At 42.9% G+C, this 18490-nt stretch overlaps 1 protein-coding gene across 1 annotated transcript in view; it reads left to right on the top strand.

Moving 5' to 3' along the window:
- The window catches only part of TEX14 (testis expressed 14, intercellular bridge forming factor), a 108847-nt gene that overhangs the window by 76022 nt on the left and 14335 nt on the right, over positions 1–18490 (top strand). Inside the window, exons 16-25 of the mRNA XM_054457907.1 lie at positions 1296–1421; positions 1651–1736; positions 3246–3527; positions 4729–4829; positions 7612–7731; positions 9608–9674; positions 12037–12118; positions 15205–15267; positions 16141–16268; positions 17317–17522. Of these exons, the coding sequence (XP_054313882.1) occupies positions 1296–1421; positions 1651–1736; positions 3246–3527; positions 4729–4829; positions 7612–7731; positions 9608–9674; positions 12037–12118; positions 15205–15267; positions 16141–16268; positions 17317–17522 (1261 nt within the window). The remainder of the gene's footprint in view (positions 1–1295; positions 1422–1650; positions 1737–3245; positions 3528–4728; positions 4830–7611; positions 7732–9607; positions 9675–12036; positions 12119–15204; positions 15268–16140; positions 16269–17316; positions 17523–18490) is intronic.

An 18490-nucleotide genomic window follows, 5' to 3' on the forward strand; every position in this document is an offset into this window, starting at 1 on the left:
TGCTGGGATTACAGGCGTGAACCACTATACCCAGCCTACACTTTTTTTTCTTTGGAAATAGAGTCTCGCTCTGTCACCCAGGCTGGAGTGCAGTGGTGTGATCTCAGCTCACTACAACCTCCGCCTCCCGGGTTCAAGCAATTCTCATGCCTCAGCCACCTGAGTAGTTGGTATTACAGGCATGTACCACCATGCCTAGCTAATTTTTTGTTTTTTTAGTATAGAGTTTTCACCATGTTGGCCAGGCTCACCTCAACTCCTGGCCTCCGCCTGCCCTGGCCTCCCAAAGTGCTGGGATTACAGGCGTGAGCTACCGCACCCAGCCAGTTCATGCGTTTTTGAAAAGTTAATTGAATAGATGATAAAATGTACATGTTCATGAGATATTTATAAACTTTATTTGTTTATTTTTTTTCTGGAGACAGGGTTTCACTATGTTGTACAAGCTGGCCTTGACCTCTTGAGCTCAAGTAATCCTCCTGCCTTAGCCTCCCAAGTAGCTGAGACTACAGACCTGAGCCACCATCCTGGCTAGTTACGGGATATTTAGAGGAAAAAAAGACGCCCTTATGTTGCAAATGAGGAAGTCTTGGCCTAGAGAGATTGATGTTTGCCAAAGTCAGATAGTAACCTAGTGGTAGGTCAGGGTCTAGAATTCAGTGGGACTAGATTGAAGGTCTCTGAATGTTCTTCAGGATCTCTGATGCCTTAAGACTGTTTTTACAAATGTTAGGCCGGGCATGGTGGCTCACACCTGTAATCCTAGCACTTTGGGAGGCCGAGGTGGGTGGATCACTTGAGATAAGGAGTTCGAGACCAGCCTGGGCAACTAATTTTCTACTAAAAATACAAAAATTAGCCGGGCATGGTGGTGTGCATGTGTAATCCCAGCTACTTGGGAAGCTGAGGCATGAGAATCGCTTGAACCCAGGAGGCGGAGGTTGCAGTGAGCCGAGGTCGTACCACTGCACTCCTGGGCGACAGACTGAGACTCTGTCTCAACAACTACAAATGTTATTGTGTTGTCACTGATATGAAGGTGGGCCTGTTACCAGAGAATTCTGATGGACGGGCAGGAGCAGAACCCTAACCTGAACCATCACCTGTGATTTGTGGCATTTGCAGGGGAGACTCTGCAACAGCCCAGGGATTGTGTCTTGTGAAACTGCGCTTCAACTCTGGGTTTCTTCTACCTCTGAAAATCTCCCAAGAGCACTTTTATAATCATGAAATCTAAACTTAGAAACTAAAAATACTCTTAAGAGATCTTATAGCTCAGTCCTTTCATTTCTTAGCCGGGGAAGACCTAGAGAGTCCACTGCCCAAGCCAAAGCCACACAGTTTAATAGTGCACTCTTCACTCTGTCAAGCCGCCCTCAGGGACCTTCTGCGTCACCCAGCTGTCACTGGGACTCTACCAGGTAAGGATCCTTGTGGACTGGAAACTGGTGGTGGAGCCGGGGTGGGGGCGGGTTCTGGCACCCTCTGCTGGTGCAAAGGGGTCAGTGCAACTCTAGGAATGGCTTAGGGAGTAGGGAACAGGTCCTCTGGATGGGCTGGTGGGCTTTCGGTTCTGTCAAGAACTTGAGCAAACTGATGTGTTTGTGTCCACCCTGCTCCCCCTACCTCCAAAAAACCCGTGCAATTCAGGATGAGCGTGGAACCTGTTTCTTCTGAAATCTATAATGCAGAGTCCAGAAATAAAGATGATGGAAAGGTACACTTAAAATGGAAAAGTGAGTATAAAGTCATGGGTTTTATTAGACAAAATGAAATTTAAAGTATATTTCTAATGTGGTTGATATTTCTAAGTACACAACCTGTGTTGCACATTTAGAACCATAGCAATGTCCTTCTGAATTTTTTTCTTTTATTGTATTTCATTTTAAAAGCAGGGCCCTTCTGACTACAGACTTCAGAAGGGAAATGCTTTTTTTTTTTAATTTCTAGACTTTATAGGAAATATTTCTAATATATAAATGTATATTGTATAAGAAATGTAACAAAACAGTACACAATACAATAAGTCCTCACTTTATACTGTTAATAGGAAACGACAATGACTTTAAGCAAACTACGACTTTAAGCAAAATGATGTATAACAAAACCAATTTTACCATGGGCTAATTGATATAAGTAAGAGTTAAGTTCCTATAGCATATTTCTGGTCACAAATACATCACCATACTTCTAAATAAAGACCAAAACACTTCTAATATTAAACATTGAAATAAATGTGAGCTATGTACACATTTAAGAGAGATTAATAAAAACAAGTAAGATAAGTAATTACCTGTTTATTCTAGTTCAGGGTCACAGGTGGCTGGAACCTATCCTGGCAACTCAGGGTACAAGGAGGGAACCAGCCCTAGACAGACACCATTCCATTGCAGAGTGTACTCACACACTCCCACTCACACACACTGGGGCAACTTCGACACACTAGTTCACCTAACGTGCACATCTTTGGGATGTGGGAGGAAACCGGACTACCTGGAAAAAACCCATGCAGATATGGGGAGAATACGCAAGTGCCACACAGACAGTGGCCCCAGCTGGGAATTGATTGTTTTGTTTTTTTTTTTTTCTTATCAGAGTTACAACGAAACAATGTTGAATAAAATGACATTATTTGAGGAACTGCTACATAGATATTTACTATATAACATTATAAAAGTGGAGAGTATGCAGTGTCACTCTCATATCCTGTGGGCATTATTCTTTGTATGAGTTTTCTCTTATAGGCTTAAAGGATATAATGTCTATTTTTAATGCTAGTCGTAAGTGACATTAGCAGAAGTGTTCTACAGCATTTGAAATGAAAACATGCATATATGTATGCACTCTAAAAATATGAGCTCAGTGTAGTCTGGAAAGACTAGACAAACTCAAATAGAATACTTTCTATTATTACACACTGAGAACTATAGATGTCATTTTTCCTGTTAAAACTTCACAGGAAGAGGGTCTATCTGTAAGTTTTTTGCTGCCTTTCACCCTGGAAGTCAGCAACAAGGGCTGTTGTTTGGGATAACTAACTGAAATTCCCTTCTCTCTCTCTGTCATCGATTCTCCCCTCACCTCCCATTCAAGCCACACAGGGCAAGCTAAGGATGACGCAACTGTAAAAAGGCAATTACTGTTACAGTATGAGTTATAATAGTATTATGTATTTCTTTTAGATGAAAGCCTGTGTTTCCAATGTTTACAGTGATGTTTTAAATGCTGCTTTCTCTTGTGCACAGTGGAGGTGAAAGAAATGGCAAAGAAAGCAGCTACTGGACAGCTCACAGTACCTCCTTGGCATCCTCAGAGTAGTCTGACTTTAGAGAGCGAGGCTGAAAATGAGCCCGACGCCCTACTGCAGCCCCCCATTAGGAGCCCGGAAAACACGGATTGGCAGCAAGTTATTGAGTATCATAGGGAAAATGATGAGCCCAGAGGAAATGGCAAGTTTGACAAGACGGGCAACAATGACTGTGACAGTGACCAGCATGGCAGACAGCCCAGGCCTGGAAGCTTCACCAGTAAGTTCACTTGCGGGAATCAGGATAGGTGAACTCAATCAAGTATCAGTCAGGCGAGGTGGCTCAGCCTGTAATTCCAGCACTTTGGGAGGTGAGGTGAGCAGATCACCTGAGCCCAGGAATTCGGGACCAGCCTGGTCAACATGATGAAACCTGGTCTCTACAAAAAAAAAAATATATATACAAAACATTAGCTGGGCGTGGTGGCACACGCCTCTAGTTCCAGGTACCCAGGAGGCTGAGGTGGGAGGATCACTTGGACCTGAGAGGTGGAGGTTGCAGTGAGCTGTGATCATGAAACTGCACTCCAGCTTGGGTGACAGTGAGACCCTGTCTCAAAATAAAAATAAAAGTTAAAAAAAAGTTATCAGCTCTCAAAAAAGTAAACCTTCCAGCATATTTTTTTTTGGTTTGGTCCTCTCTCCTTTCCTACTTTTCTGGAAACCTTGAATTCCAGGGGAAGGCAGTATAGCTCTATATCTCATTGCATTTCCCACAGGCAAACAGATCCAGACACTGATCAGTTTTTATATTACTGAAACAGGCCCCTTTGTCCAAAGGAAGTAAAATAATCACATACTGACCCTGGTTTTGGCGAGGAATCGGGCCTTCTTTACCTGGGGATAGAGGTAGGCCACCACTGCCTACTGCCCATGTCTCTGCATTGTATTCTAAGCTGAAAATAAATTCTCCCAGAATTTATTTAGAATGTATTCTAAGCTGGCATTAAATTTTTCCGGAGAGTCTATGCTGGAGGAACCTAGAGACACATGACATTTATTGTCATCGGTTTATAGATTTACAGGTTAAAAAAAATGAAGGCCATATATTTTCAGTTGATAATTTGCTTATAATCAGGGCATGGGATATTGTTTCACAGTTGTTTATAAGTTAAAGAAAGATACATCTAAACTTGTCATTTGTCTTAGGCAGAAAATCTATTGGCTTGGATATTATTTTTATTTAGAATCTGTTTCTTGTCAAGCATCACTCTCGAATGGGTGGGCAGATGATCCAGGGCTGCATTTTGGGGTCAGGCTAAACTAACAGTCTCTACTCTCTGGACTGAACCTAATGTATGGGACATGGCCACTCTTGGCAGAATATGTATACATCTCTTCTCTCATGCCACCTTTATCCTCTTCCATGTTGTCTGAATATCACTGAATGACTTTGGCCCTGACTATGTTACAATCATTAGGTATCAGGCACCCATCTCCCAGACAAAAGGAGCAACCAGAGCATAGTGAAGCCTTTCAAGCAAGTTCTGACACATCGGTGGCTATAGAGAAATCTTACAGTGTAAGTAATAGTGCCTGGAAAGCCAAGTTGAACCTAAGGATCTAATAAGATAGAACTGAGTTGTTGTTATGTGTTATGACACCAAAATAATAGCTATAGTAGTTCTTTTTGGCTGGAGCATGTGCCTTCATGTCACTGACATGAATAAAATAATCTTTCCTCCTGTCTGAAACTTTTTAAAAAGTCAGTTCAACTCAATGAATTGTGTATCCTGGAGATTGGGAGCGTACAGAAAAGTGTCAGTTTCAGCTTTGGCACGTGAGTTTCTGGCATAGTTGGGTAAACAAAACTAGGGCAAAGCTCCTTCCCCAGCAGGGGACTGAGGTCAGTTAGGAGTAGGAAAAGCAAGGGCAGGGTTGCTATGAGAGTACCTTCACCTGGAATATCCTCTAAGGGCCAAACTCAGCACCCAGCTCAATGGAAGTGATGTGTTTGTGCCTGACAACTGCACCTCAGCAGGATCTATTTGCATTTCCACTGCAGTTACAGCCTTGCTTCAGGGCTTTAACACACTCTAGGCCATAGCGCAGCCAGACTAAGAAACCAAAATTTTTTTATTGTCATTGACATGGGATTGCAATCATTTAAAGAATATAGACAGCAATTGAGAATGATACGATATATGAATACAATAGTGATAAAATGTAAGGTCTTTTGACCTATTGTATTTAATCATGGCATACGAACCATTCATAAGATCAACTTATTCTTTCTCTGACTTGAGGGCTGGAAGAACAGTCATATTAACCATACTGGCTGAGCTGGAGAAGCAGGCCTAGGCAGAAAAGTGGGGAATGTCTGCCGGAGGCCAGGACTCAAATTCAGTTTGATGAGAGGTAAAGAGGAGCAGCCGTTAAGTGCACAGGAAGGGAAGTGTGTGGCAAAAAGCAGTGTCCGAGGAAATTAGTCACAAAATCTCTGCCAAGAGATCACTGAAGTTTGGGTGTAGTGGCTCACACCTATAATTCCAGCACATTGGGAGGCTGAAGCTGGAGGATCACTTAAAGCCGGGAGTTCAAGACCAGGCTGGGCACCATAGTATGACCCTGCCTACAAAAAAATGTAAAAATCAGCTGAGTGCAGTGGCTCACTCCTGTAATCCCAGCCCTTTGGGAGGCCAAGGTGGGCAGATCACTTGAGTCCAGGAGTTTGAGACCAGCCTTGGCAACATGGCAAGACCCCATCTCTACAAAAGATACAAAAGTTAGCTGGATATGGTGCATGCCTGTAGTCCCAGCTACTTGGGAGGCTGAAGTGGGAGGATCACCTGAGTCTGGGGAGGTTGAGGCTGCAGTGAGCCATGATCACGCCACTGCACTCCAGCCTGGGAGACAGAGTGAGACCCTGTCTAAAAATAAATAAATAAAAATTAGCCAGGCATGATAGTGTGCACCTGTAGTCTCAGCTACTCGGGAGGCTGAGGCAGGAGGATCACTTGAGCCCAGGAGTTCAAGGCTGCAGTGAGCTGTCATTGCGCCACTGTACTCTAGCCTGGGTGGACCAAATGAGACCCTGTCTCAAAAAAAAAAAGACTGAAGTGAGCCATTTGGCCACATGGTAATCAGGTCCTGAATATTGCAAAATAAGCAGGAAAAAAGGGGTGGAGCAGAGATGCTAAAGAAATAAATTTGCAGGCCGGTCGTGGTGGCTCACACCTATAATCCCAGCACTTTGAGAGGCCGAGGTGGGAGGATCACTTGAGGTCAGGAGTTTGAGACCAGCCATGCCAACATGGTGAAACCCCATCTCTACTAAAAATACAAAAAGTAGACAGGCGTGGTGGCGCACACCTGTGATCCCAGCTACTCGGGAAGCTGAGGCAGGAGAATCACTGGAACCCCAGAGGCAGAGCCTACAGTGAACTGAGATCATGCCACTGCACTCCAGCCTGGGTGACAAAGGAAGACTCTGTCTCAAAAAAAAAAAAAGAAAGAAAGAAAGAAAGAAATTTGCAGGCCGGGCATGGTGGCTCATGTCTGTAATCCTAGCACTTTGGGAGGCAGAGGCAGGCAGATCACGAAGTCAGGAGTTCAAGACCAGTTTGGCCAACATAGTGAAACCCGTCTCTGCTAAAAATACAAAAATTAGCTGGGCATGGTGGCACATGGCTATAGTCCCAGCTACTCAGGAGGCTGAGGCAGGAGAATCACTTGAACCTGGGAGGTGGATGTTGCAGTGAGCCAAGATCGCACCTCTGCACTCCAGTCTGAGTGACAGAGAGAGACTCCATCTCAGAAAAATAAATAAGTAAATATAAATTTGCTGTTTTTTACTATTTTATTTTTATTATTGAGAGTACATTGCTGTTTTTAAAATGCTTCTTCATTTGCCTTTAACCTGTAATACTCAAGGGACTCACAGGTTCTGAGTAGCCGCAGCCTCCTCATCTGTAAGATGATGCCAACACATGGGCTATGTCTCTGCCTATGAGGGATCAGGGTGTTTAAATTCAGTCCTCAACTTGAGTTGACTAGGGCCTTTCTCCTTATTTAGAATATTAGAATAGGACGGTCACCTCATCTCCACCCATTCTGCAGGTGATGCTGCTGAGGCTCAGGATTAGCATTCCTTCATGCTATTCCAGGCAGTTAACAGCTGCTTTTCCCCACCAGGAAGGGAAGGCAGAGGCACATGCACAAAGAGGTAGGGAGAGTCAGCTCAGAGTGTCACACTGACTGCTGGGTAGTGTTAGATAACCCCCTTGTTAACACTGCATCCAACTATAAAGGGATTTGGTTACAATGAACAGCAACTTAAAAGTGATTTCCTACATTATTAATAGCATCAGTCCATGCAATCAACTTGTTCACCAGAGTCTTCTGAGGACATAACAGATGAATTTTTAACTCCAGACGATGAATATTTTTACTCCTCGACTGCTCAAGAAAACTTAGCTCTAGAGGTAAAAAACGCAGTTCAGGGTAAAGTACCTTTTCACCTTTCTCCATTGCCTTATTTCTTTTATTGAGAAAAATAGCTTACATATCAAAGTATGTAATGTCTACCAGGGTTTTTTATACCTTTTTTGGTGTTAGGAGTATGATATGAACCCATGCATTCATACGTGTTTTGAAAAACATCTGAAATTTTTTTTATTTTTGAGGATGGGAAGTCATGTGCAGTTTCTCCCAAAATTGTGGTTACTGCATTTATACAGCACTTTGTACTTTTTATTCAAAACTTTTTTTTTTTTTTTAATTTTTGAGACAGAGTCTCGCTCTGTCACCCAGGCTGGAGTGCAGTGGTGTGATCCCGGCTCACTGCGTCCTCTGCCTCCTGGGTTCAAGCGATTCTCCTGCCTTAGCCTCCTGAGTAGCTGGGATTACAGGCATGCGCCATCACACCCGGCGAATTTTTGTATTTTTAGTAGAGATGGAGTTTCACCACGTTGGTCGGGCTGGTCTCAAACTCCTGAACTCGTGATCCGCCCGCCTCGGCCTCCCAAAATGCTGGGATTACAGGCGTGAGCCACCATGCCTGGCTCAAAACATTTTTATTCATGCTACCTAATTCATACTTCCTAATGGGAAGGGACGAGGCTATCATTCCTCTCTCTGAGGAAGACTGGTGTTCTGCAGATGTACGGAATTAATTAACTCCAACCTGCCAAGTTTTAGTGATGGGAGAGCCAGGATTGAGGCAAGGATTCAGCAACAAATATGAGACTGTCCAATATACCAAGTTTTCTTGGGAGTCTGCCTAGCTTTTACAAGAACCTGCTGTACAGAGTATTTTCATTTGTAAAATGAATTTTGTTGAATTCTCTTATTTACTTATTTTCCACCCTACCTCCCTGCTAACTTGGCACCTTTTTGGGATCTTTTACCTATGTGAAAGGGAGGATTGTGTCAATCACAGTATTTGACTGATAAGAATTCTAGGATGCATCAAAGATGTAATTTCAGGCCAGGCGCGGTAGCTCACGCCTGTAATCCCAGCACTTGGGGAGGCCGAGGTGGGTGGATCGTGAGGTCAGAAGTTCAAGACCAGCCTGGCCAAGATGGTGAAACCCCGTCTCTACTAAAAATACAAAATTAACCGGGCGCAGTGGCAGGTGCCTGTATTCCCAGCTACTTGGGAGGCTGAGGCAGGAGAATCGCTTGAACCCGGGGGACAGAGGTTGCAGTGAGCTGAGATCGTGCCACTGCACTCCAGCCTGGGCACAGAGTAAGACTCTGTCTCAAAAAATATATATATAATTTTAGCTAGGTGTGGTGCCTCATGTCTATAATCACAACACTTTAGGAGGCTGAGGTGGGAGGATTGCTTGAGCTCAGGAGTTTGGGAACAGCTTGAGCAACATAGCAAGACCTTGTTTGAAAAAAAGGAAATGAAACATTACTAGTCCCCAAAAGACCCCTTGTGCTCCCATCCAGTCACTGCCTCTTCCAAAAGGAACCATTGTTCTGACTTCTTACCTCATAGAGTAGTTTTGCAGACCGGGCCAGCTTTTAAGCCTTCTTTAGCTCTTCTGATAAAGCTCCCAAGAACCAAAATATCTTTGTTGGAAGATTGTTTTGAATAGGGATAGTGATATAAGGAGGGGGAGTCACATAATTCCTCTTCACAATGGGAGGTGAGGGAGGACTTACTGAGGAGAGGACATATGGTACAAATAAGTACTTAATATCTAGGAAGCAAGTTTGTGCTTTTTCTATAAAGATGCAGGGATCTTATGAAGATTTTCAAGATTTAAGAACATCAAGCAATTATTGACCTTTTAATATGTCTGCCTCCAGTGAACCTCCTTTCTTTGCTTTTCTTTTGTTCTTTTTTAGACCTTGAGTCCCATAGAAGAGGACTTTGAAGGAATACAAGGTGCATTTGCCCAACCTCAAGTCTCCGGTAATAAGCCCTTAGGGAAGATTCCTTGAGAATCACTTCCCTTCACTTTCTTCTGTTGGATCACAGATGTTTAGAGCTGGGGGGATCCTGAGGGACAGCCTCGTCCAAACCTTTCATTATATGGTTGAGAAAACCAAGGTTCAATGATTTCTCCTCAATAGAACAAATCCCTTGCTCCTCACCAACCTCATGACATCCACGTGTTGTATTATTTATACCTCCCCTTATAGCATATGTTGTAGTCACTGCTTTTTCCCCCTTTGGTCTCTCAAGCTTTCAGGCTCCTTGGTGTGCCACATAGCAAGTGCGGTTATCTTTGCTAAGCTGACCTGGGGGATTTGCCCAAGCTACATAGCTGGTTATTAACATAACAAAATTAGAACTAGGTTTCCATGTATTTCTTCTCCCCAGAAGGCAGTGTCACCAGCATTTTCCTTTGCTTACTTAGCATCTTAGCAAAGAGTTAGTAACAGTTAACAATGCAGATTCAACTTAACATCTACCACTTGGGGGGCCTTGGGTTCTATATAACTTAGCAGGGGCTTTCTATTAGATGAGAAGGTAGCCTTGGATCAGTAGCCAGGGATGTGGCACCAGACAGATAATAAGTTAACTGTTGGCTTTGTTACGTTTTTAAAATTGTGTACTCTTGTTCTTTTAAGTTATGTACTCATCTATTTTAAAACTAGAGTTATCCACCTACCAACCTGTGTAGCTATCCATGGTCATGTCTCAACCGTCTAAACCCAAACAGCGTGGTGTTATGAACTTACTCCCTTCCTCTACTGCATACTCCAGCTTCCAACTGTAGCCTTGTGTAGGCCCCTGCCAGAGTTGGGAGCATTTTAAGAAGCTGTAAGCTTTTAGATCAACTTTTAGTTAAAGTCTCAGCATAATATGTATTAAAAGTCTCCAGAGCCTTGGGCCACCCACCTCTTCCTGCAGAGCCTCTTTTTTGGACCTGCCTTGTATGTGGCCACTTAACTTGTATTGGGGGTGAGTTGAGTGGGATGGAAAAGTTTAGGGCAGACAGGTCAGATAACCAGAGCTAGTTTGATACAGACATCTGAAGTGTGTGAAAAAGTCTCTGATTTCTACTCCATTCACTTCTTTCTGCCCCTCTCTGCCCCCTTTTCCATCTAGTGCTCTGATGTATATCCCCTTCCACATCAGAGGACACAACAGGGGTACAGGATGCAGCATGCTAGGTTCCAAGCCCCATTCTGCCACTGACTTTTTCTGCATAACCTTCAGCAAGTCACTTCACCCCAGGGCCCTACTTTCCCCTGGTATAAAGTAAAGGAGAGGGTCGGACTCTAAAGTCTCTAAGCTCTAAATGTTGCTTCTTAGGAATTAGTTTATGCTTTCTGGATACTTTTCATTTTAAAAGGGTCAGAGGAAGAGGAACCCCCAATGTCTCTCCACTGGTGGGGTTTCAGAGCTCCTTGGTAGCTGTGAAAGGTGGCATTGTTCTGGTGGGCCTTCTTAGTGTCTACCAGACCACCTGGACCTAAGGAATGGGATGGGGGTTGGGGAGTCATGGGCATTTGGAAACAGGGCTGGATGCTTCATCTGCCCCCTTCTTTATTAACTAGGACAGTACAGTGGTGGGAAGGAAAATGGATACTGGCCCTGCCTGCCTGGAGGTCTGCAAAGCAAAGGATGCTCTGTCTGCCCCCTTCTCTATAAACTAGGACAGTACTGTGGTGGGAAGGAAAATGGATACTGGCCCCGCCTGCCTGGAGCAAAGCATCTTACTGAGAATTGGGGAGGAGTAACTTCAGATAACTTGATGCCAAGAAGAACAGAAGACAGTTGAATTAGCTCCTCAGTACTCAAGACCCCACCCCCACCCCTACTCTTTAGGTAGTGTTTGATGGCCAAGTGGCATAGTTAGAGTTCGGGGCTGTTTAGTTAACAAACAGTTCTTGTTTTCAACGCCCCCTGGCGTCTGTTGACAGGAACCGGGTCAGCTTGCCTTCTTAAAAAGACAAAACAACATTTGTCTCTAGAAATAACTGTGGTTATAACTGAAAGGCCAGTAAATAGCTTGATTGTATTCTGAGTGTCAGAATATAGTTCTGTGCTCTGAGCAAGGAAAATAAACTTTCAGAGCAAAAACCTCTTCTACAGCACTCAATCCAAACCCAATTAGGGCAGCACTTTGTTTATCCAGATTATTTCTAATTCTGGACCAGACCAAGGGACATTCTAGGGAATGATGATAATAATTTGGGTTGACAAAGATTCAGTAAAAATCTTTGTCTGTAAAAGATTCAGTAAAACTCTTTGTTTTTTTCAGTAAAAAAAAAAAAAAATATATATATATATATAAATTTTTTTTTTTGCTTTATTCTTTCAGGTGAGGAAAAGTTCCAAATGAGAAAAATTCTTGGAAAGAATGCTGAGATTTTGCCCAGGTCTCAATTTCAACCTATACGAAGGTATGGGCTGTTATTATCTTACGCAGTTTCAAACTCATAGACGCAATGTTAAATGGTGATAATGCTCCGTGTTTATATATTGCTTGCCTTCAAATATATTAGCTACTATCTTATAAAAGTTAGATTTGGGCAGCTTAGCTGTGTTAGGGCTTGTGCAGTAGAATTTGAGGGGTTGAGTCATCACCTTTACTTAGATCTGACTCTGACTTTCTGTTCATGTGACCTTGTCAAGGTTCTCAACCCCTCTATTCTATTTTCCCATCTGTGAAGCAGGGATAAGAATCCTTACTGAGAATGTTGACAATAGGAACTTAAAGTAATAATATAACTCCTGGGCATTTATCCCAGAGAGATGGAAATTTATATTTACACAGAAATACACACAGGAACGTTTACAACAAATTTATCCATAATACCTCCAAACTGGAAACCCAGATATCCTTCACCAAGTAAATGATTAAACAGACTTTGGTACATCCATACCATTGAGTGCTACTCAGCAGTAAAAAGGAATAAACTATTGATACATGCAACAACTTGGCTAAATTTCCAGAGAATTATGCTGAGTAGGAAAAGCAATCCCAAAAAGTTATTTACTGTGTGATTCCATTAATATAACATTCTTGAAATGACAAAATTATAAAAATAAAGAACAGATGAATGGTTGCCAGGGGTTAAGGAAGGGGTGGGGAAAGGAGGGAAGCAGGCATAGCTGTAAACCAGAAATATCTTTGTGGTAGTAGAAATGTTCTCTATCTTGACTGTATCAATGTCAATATCCTGGTTGTGATACTGTCCTATAGATTTGCAAGATGTTACCATTGGGATAAAGTGGGTGAAGTGTATTTTTTTTTTTCTTGAGATAGAATTTCACTCTTGTTGCATGATCTCAGCTCACTGCAGTGGCGTGATCTCAGCTCACTGCAACCTCCACCTCCCGGGTTCAAGCGATTCTCCTGCCCCAGCCTCCCAAGTAGTGGAATTATAGGTGTGTGCCACCACACCTGGCTAATTTTGTATTTTTAGTAGAGATGGGGTTTCACCATGTTGGCCAGGCTGATCTCGAACTCTTGACCTCTGGTGATCCACCTGCCTCGGCCTCCCAAAGTGCTGGGATTACAGGCGTGAGCCACCGCATTCAGCCGGTAAAGTGTATTTCTTACAATTGCATGTGAACCTATAATTATCTCAAAATAAAAGTTTAAAAAATTCATAATTGTTATAATGTATCTGGCACAATAACATTCAATTTATTTTATTCTCTCTGGGCCTCAATTTCCTTAATTATAATTATTATAGCTAGTATTTCCTAAATATCTAGCATATGCCAGGCACTCTGTTTCATTGCCTGATTTAATCCACATAAGAACCCTGTGAGGCACATACTATTGCCTCCATTTGCCAGTAAGGAAAGCAAAGTTCAGAGAGTTTAATTATTTTTTTCTAAGGTCACTCAGCTAGTCAGTCAGGATAGAGTAGATTATGCTATATATAGTAAACAACTCCCAAATTTTAGTGGTTTAAAACAACAAGTTTCTTCTTTGCCCCTGCTTCGTGTCCATGGCTCATGGGTTGGCCAGGAATGTTCTGTGCTATATTGCCTTCTATCAGACTTAGGCTGAGGGAGGCCCCATTTTTGTGCTTCCTTGATTGCTAAGGCAGGAAAAATGGAATACGGTGAGTTGTGCACTGGCTGTTAAAGTTTCTGCCCAGAAGTGACTCATCACTTTCACTCATACTTTATTGGTTAAAACAAGTCCTGTGGTCATTTATGTAAATCAAGAGGGCCAAAAAGTGCTGTTGTATTATTTAGAAGGAGAAACAAACATTTTTGGTAACAGAATTAATAAAGTCACAACTCAACCCCAAATCCATGATCTTTCTTTTATATCATTGGTCTCACAGGATTTTTACAAGGATTAAAAATGTGAAGGCCAGGCACGGTGGCTCACACCTGTAATCCCAGCACTTTGGGAGGCTGAGGCAGGCAGATCACCTGAGGTCAGGAGTTTGAGATCAGCCTGACCAACATGAAGAAACCCTATCTCTACTAAAAATACAAAAAATTAGCCGGGCGTGGCGCATGCCTGTAATGCCAGCTACTTGGGAGGCTGAGGCAGGAGAATCACTTGAACCCAGGAGGCGAAGGTTGCAGTGAGCTGAGATCGCGCCATTGCACTCCAGCGTGGGCAACAAGAGCGAGACTCCGTCTCAAAAAAAAAAAAAGTGAAAACATGGAAGGATTTAGCGTGGGATCTGCCTTATAGTTAATGTTCAGTGAGTACTGAAATTGAATCTTAAATATTGGTTAAAGTAGAAATGGGTCAAGTTTGTCTTCACTATTCTGGACATTTTTTGGTACAAGCCTCTCTGGCCTCTCCTGGTACACTATGCCAGGAAGCTTCTTACAGGTGCTGAGGCCTCATGGCTGTGCCCCTTTGCTCCAATATCTTACCTCCCAGCAAAGTTCCTGCGCTCTGTTGATTTTCTCATGAATTTGCTCACGGTCGTATAGAGTCTTTAACTGATTTCAGAGCTGACCCTTACAGAGTATTTATTCAATCTCTGGAGAGAAAATTGAGGCCCAGACATGTCAGAGAACTCACAGCTAGTAGTACAGCCAGAACCAGAACTCACATTTTTTTTTTTCTTTTTTTTTGGAGACGGAGTCTCACTCTTGCTGCCCAGGCTGGAGTACAATGGCGCGATCTCAGCTCACTGCAACCTCCGCCTCCCGGGTTCAAGCGATTCCTGTCTCAGCCTCCTGAGTAGCTGGAACTACAGGCGCGTGCTACCAAGCCCAGCTAATTTTTGTATTTTTAGTAGAGACAGGTTTTCACCATGTTGGCCAGGATGGTCTCGATCTGTTGACCTCGTGATCCACCCGCTTTGGCCTCCCAAAGTGCTGGGATTACAGACGTGAGCCAACGTGCCCAGCACAGAACTCACACTTTCTACTACTGAGCTTAGTCCCCTTTCCTCTGCGTCTCACACTGGGCTGATCAACTGGTTCCTTGTACCAAGTAGTTTAGTGTACTTTGTTCACAGAGGGGATTTATGTAATTTTCTTACTTTCTTTCTCACAGTACTGAAGATGAACAAGAAGAGACATTGAAGGAGTCACCAAAGGAACTGAAAGAGAAAGACATGTATGATCACCAAAGAGAATGCCTAGGGATGCTTATGTAAAGTCTTGGTTTTAAGGGAATAGTATATTCTTGTTTGTAAGGATCTTTCCATTTTTACGTGTAGACTTAATGTGAGTATGCTGCTTCTTTCACCAAAAAGTTGTTATCAAATTGGTGATGTGATTTATAACTAATAGCAGCTTACACTCAAGGAAATGTAGTGATGATGATAATAATAATAATAATAATTTTACACTTAAGGTAGATTAAATCTGTTTTCCACATAAATATCCTGGAAATATGGAATATTTCATCTATGGAAATAGTTTATTTTTAGCTGCTGATATGTTTAAAGTTACAGTATCTAGCAAAGAAAGTCTCTATGGTGTCAGGTGTGGTGGCTCACGCCTGTAATCCCAGCACTTTGGGAGGCTGAGGTGGGCGGATCACCTGAGATCAGGAGTTCGTGACCAGCCTGGCCAACATGGTAAAATCCCATCTCTACTAAAAATACTAAAATTAGCCAGGCATGGTGGCACACGCTTGTAGTCCCAGCTACCCAGGAGGCTGAGGCAGGAGAATCACTTGAACCCAGGAGGCGGAGGTTGCAGTGAGCCGAGATCGTGCCATTGCACTCCGTCGTGGGTGACAAGAGCAAAACTCCATCACCCCCCAAAAAAAAGTCTCCATGGTAATAAAGTTACAATCTCTTTTAAATATGTTCTCTAATATTCTCTTTAAGATATATAAGATGTTCTAAGATATTCTCTAATTCTGGCCTATTGCCACATAAAAATTTTGTTAAGATTATACTTAAAAAGTACCTCTCAGGAATATATTGTTTGATTTTTCTAGCCATCTTCTCATCGTTACTGTGTGCTCTTAATTCTTTAGATCATTGACAGATATTCAAGACCTGTCTAGTATCTCCTATGAACCAGACAGCTCTTTTAAGGAAGCTTCATGCAAAACACCCAAAATAAACCATGCACCTACCAGTGTCAGCACTCCACTCAGCCCAGGTAATCACAGGGAAGAGAAGTGTTTGGGGAGAAGGACTTACAGCCCCAGCCCATTGTCTCTGGGAAGCCAAGCTGTGGTATCAGAGCTGGTGGCTGTGTTGTCATAGTGCAAAGGTTTTTCCTTAGGGCCAAAGCTGGGTAATCCCATCATAGCCCAGGGGGTGGGGGGATGGTGGTGGTGATTATTGGGCAGCCGTTAGGAGGTTTTGGTTAGAACTACAGTGGTAAAGCCATGCAAATGCTACGTCTCCTCTAAGCACTACTGAATTTAGTACAAAAACATTGAGCTTTGTAGAGTTTGCAACTTAAAACAGTACCTTGTGCTTAAACTTTATATAGTTCTTAAGTCCTGCAACCATATGCAACCAGCATCAAATATCCTCTCTTTAGTGCCTTACTTCCAATACATTTGTGGTTTAAAAAATCACCGTTTATTTTATTTTGGTAAAGTTTAGAGGCCAAGTTTAGAGACTATTATTTTTTATACCATGAGGAACTGTGTCTCAGATCAATGATTGTTTCAGTAATTTTTTTTTTTTTTTTTTTTTGAAGACAGAGTCTCACTCTGTCGCCCAGGCCAGAGTGCAGTGGCGCAATCTCGGCTCACTGCAAGCTCCACCTCCCGGGTTCATGCCATTCTCCTGCCTCAGCCTCCCGAGTAGCTGGGACTACAGGCAACCGCCACCACGCCCAGCTAATGTTTTGTATTTTTAGTAGAGACAGGGTTTCACCGTGTTAGCCAGGATGGTCTCCATCTCCTGACCTCGTGATCCGCCCACCTCGGCCTCCCAAAGTTCTGGGATTACAGGCGTGAGCCACCATACCCAGCTTTATTTCAGTTATTAACAATTTGGAAAATCCTTAGTATAGGTATAGGTTTGTGGGTTTGGATGTTTTCTTTTGTTTGTTTGTTTGTTTTTTTAATAATGTAAAAGATTCATTTCTGCACATCATATTGGGGCAGAAAAAACAGAAACAAAGGGAAAAAGGAAAAAAATAGAAATAATATAAAGGATTCAGACAGTAACCTCCCACTTTTCTCCAACAGGGTCCGTTTCTTCAGCTGCCAGTCAGTATAAAGACTGCCTTGAAAGTATCACATTTCAGGTTAAGACAGAGTTTGCCTCTTGCTGGAACAGTCAAGAATTTATTCAAACTTTGTCTGATGACTTTATAAGTGTCCGAGAGAGAGCAAAGAAACTGGATTCTTTCCTTACTTCCTCTGAAACTCCCCCTTCAAGACTGACTGGTCTCGTAAGTATATCAATTCCACGTTACAAACTCATGGAGTCAGCCCAAAGGGCCCAGTGACCCAAACTGCCAAGATTTCTCCAAATTCATTAAGAAAGCAAGAAAGAAGCTGGGTCCTCTCCTGGCTTCCCTGGGACTCCTCTCTTGAGTCTATATTATGGGAGGCTTAAGTTTTGCTTCCTCCTTAAAGCCTCCCCTGGTTACTTCCCTGAGAATTTTGATCGATCTCTACTGTTCTCTGAACTCCTGAACTAATAACCTGCAGGAAAAACACTTAATCGTATACTACCTTCTCCTCCTCCTCCTCTTCTACTTCTTCCTCCTTTTTTTTTCTTTTCCTCTCCCTTTCTCATATGTGTACCCTCTTCAGGAAAACTACAAGTTTTGGCCAGGCACAGTGGCTCAAGCCTTGGGAGACCAAGGTGGGCAGATCACTTGATTTCAGGAGTTTGAGACCAGCCTGGGCAGCATGACGAAACCCCATCTCTACAAAAGATACAGAAAATTAGCCGGGACATGGTGCCATGTGCCTGTAGTTTCAGCTACATGGGAGGCTGAGGTGGGAGGATTACCTGAGCCCAGGAGGTCGAGGTTGCAGTGAACTGTGATTGCACCACTACACTCCAGCCTGGGCAACAGAGTGAGACCCTGTCTCCAAAAAAAAAAGAAAAGTACAAGTTCCTTTATGAAAAATTGATTGTCAACTTTTTTGGCATTTGGCTCAAAAAAGGTCTCACTTTGAAGTAGGGAGATGACAAGGAATTTTATGTGTTCATTTAACCATTGATTGGGCAGATTCCAAGTGCCAAGCACCATGTCAAGCCCTCTTTGAGGCATCCAAGTGTGAATAAGAAAGACATAATCCCTGCCTCAAAGGAGCTCACTGTCTAGTGAGAAAGACAGGCCTGATGTAACACAGCAGTAAGTACTGAGTGCTGAGGAGGCAATCAGGGATAAGGCTTCCCAGGCCA

Source organism: Pongo pygmaeus, chromosome 19 (genome assembly GCF_028885625.2).
Source record: "Pongo pygmaeus isolate AG05252 chromosome 19, NHGRI_mPonPyg2-v2.0_pri, whole genome shotgun sequence".
In the NCBI taxonomy this organism is placed as follows: domain Eukaryota; kingdom Metazoa; phylum Chordata; class Mammalia; order Primates; family Hominidae; genus Pongo; species Pongo pygmaeus.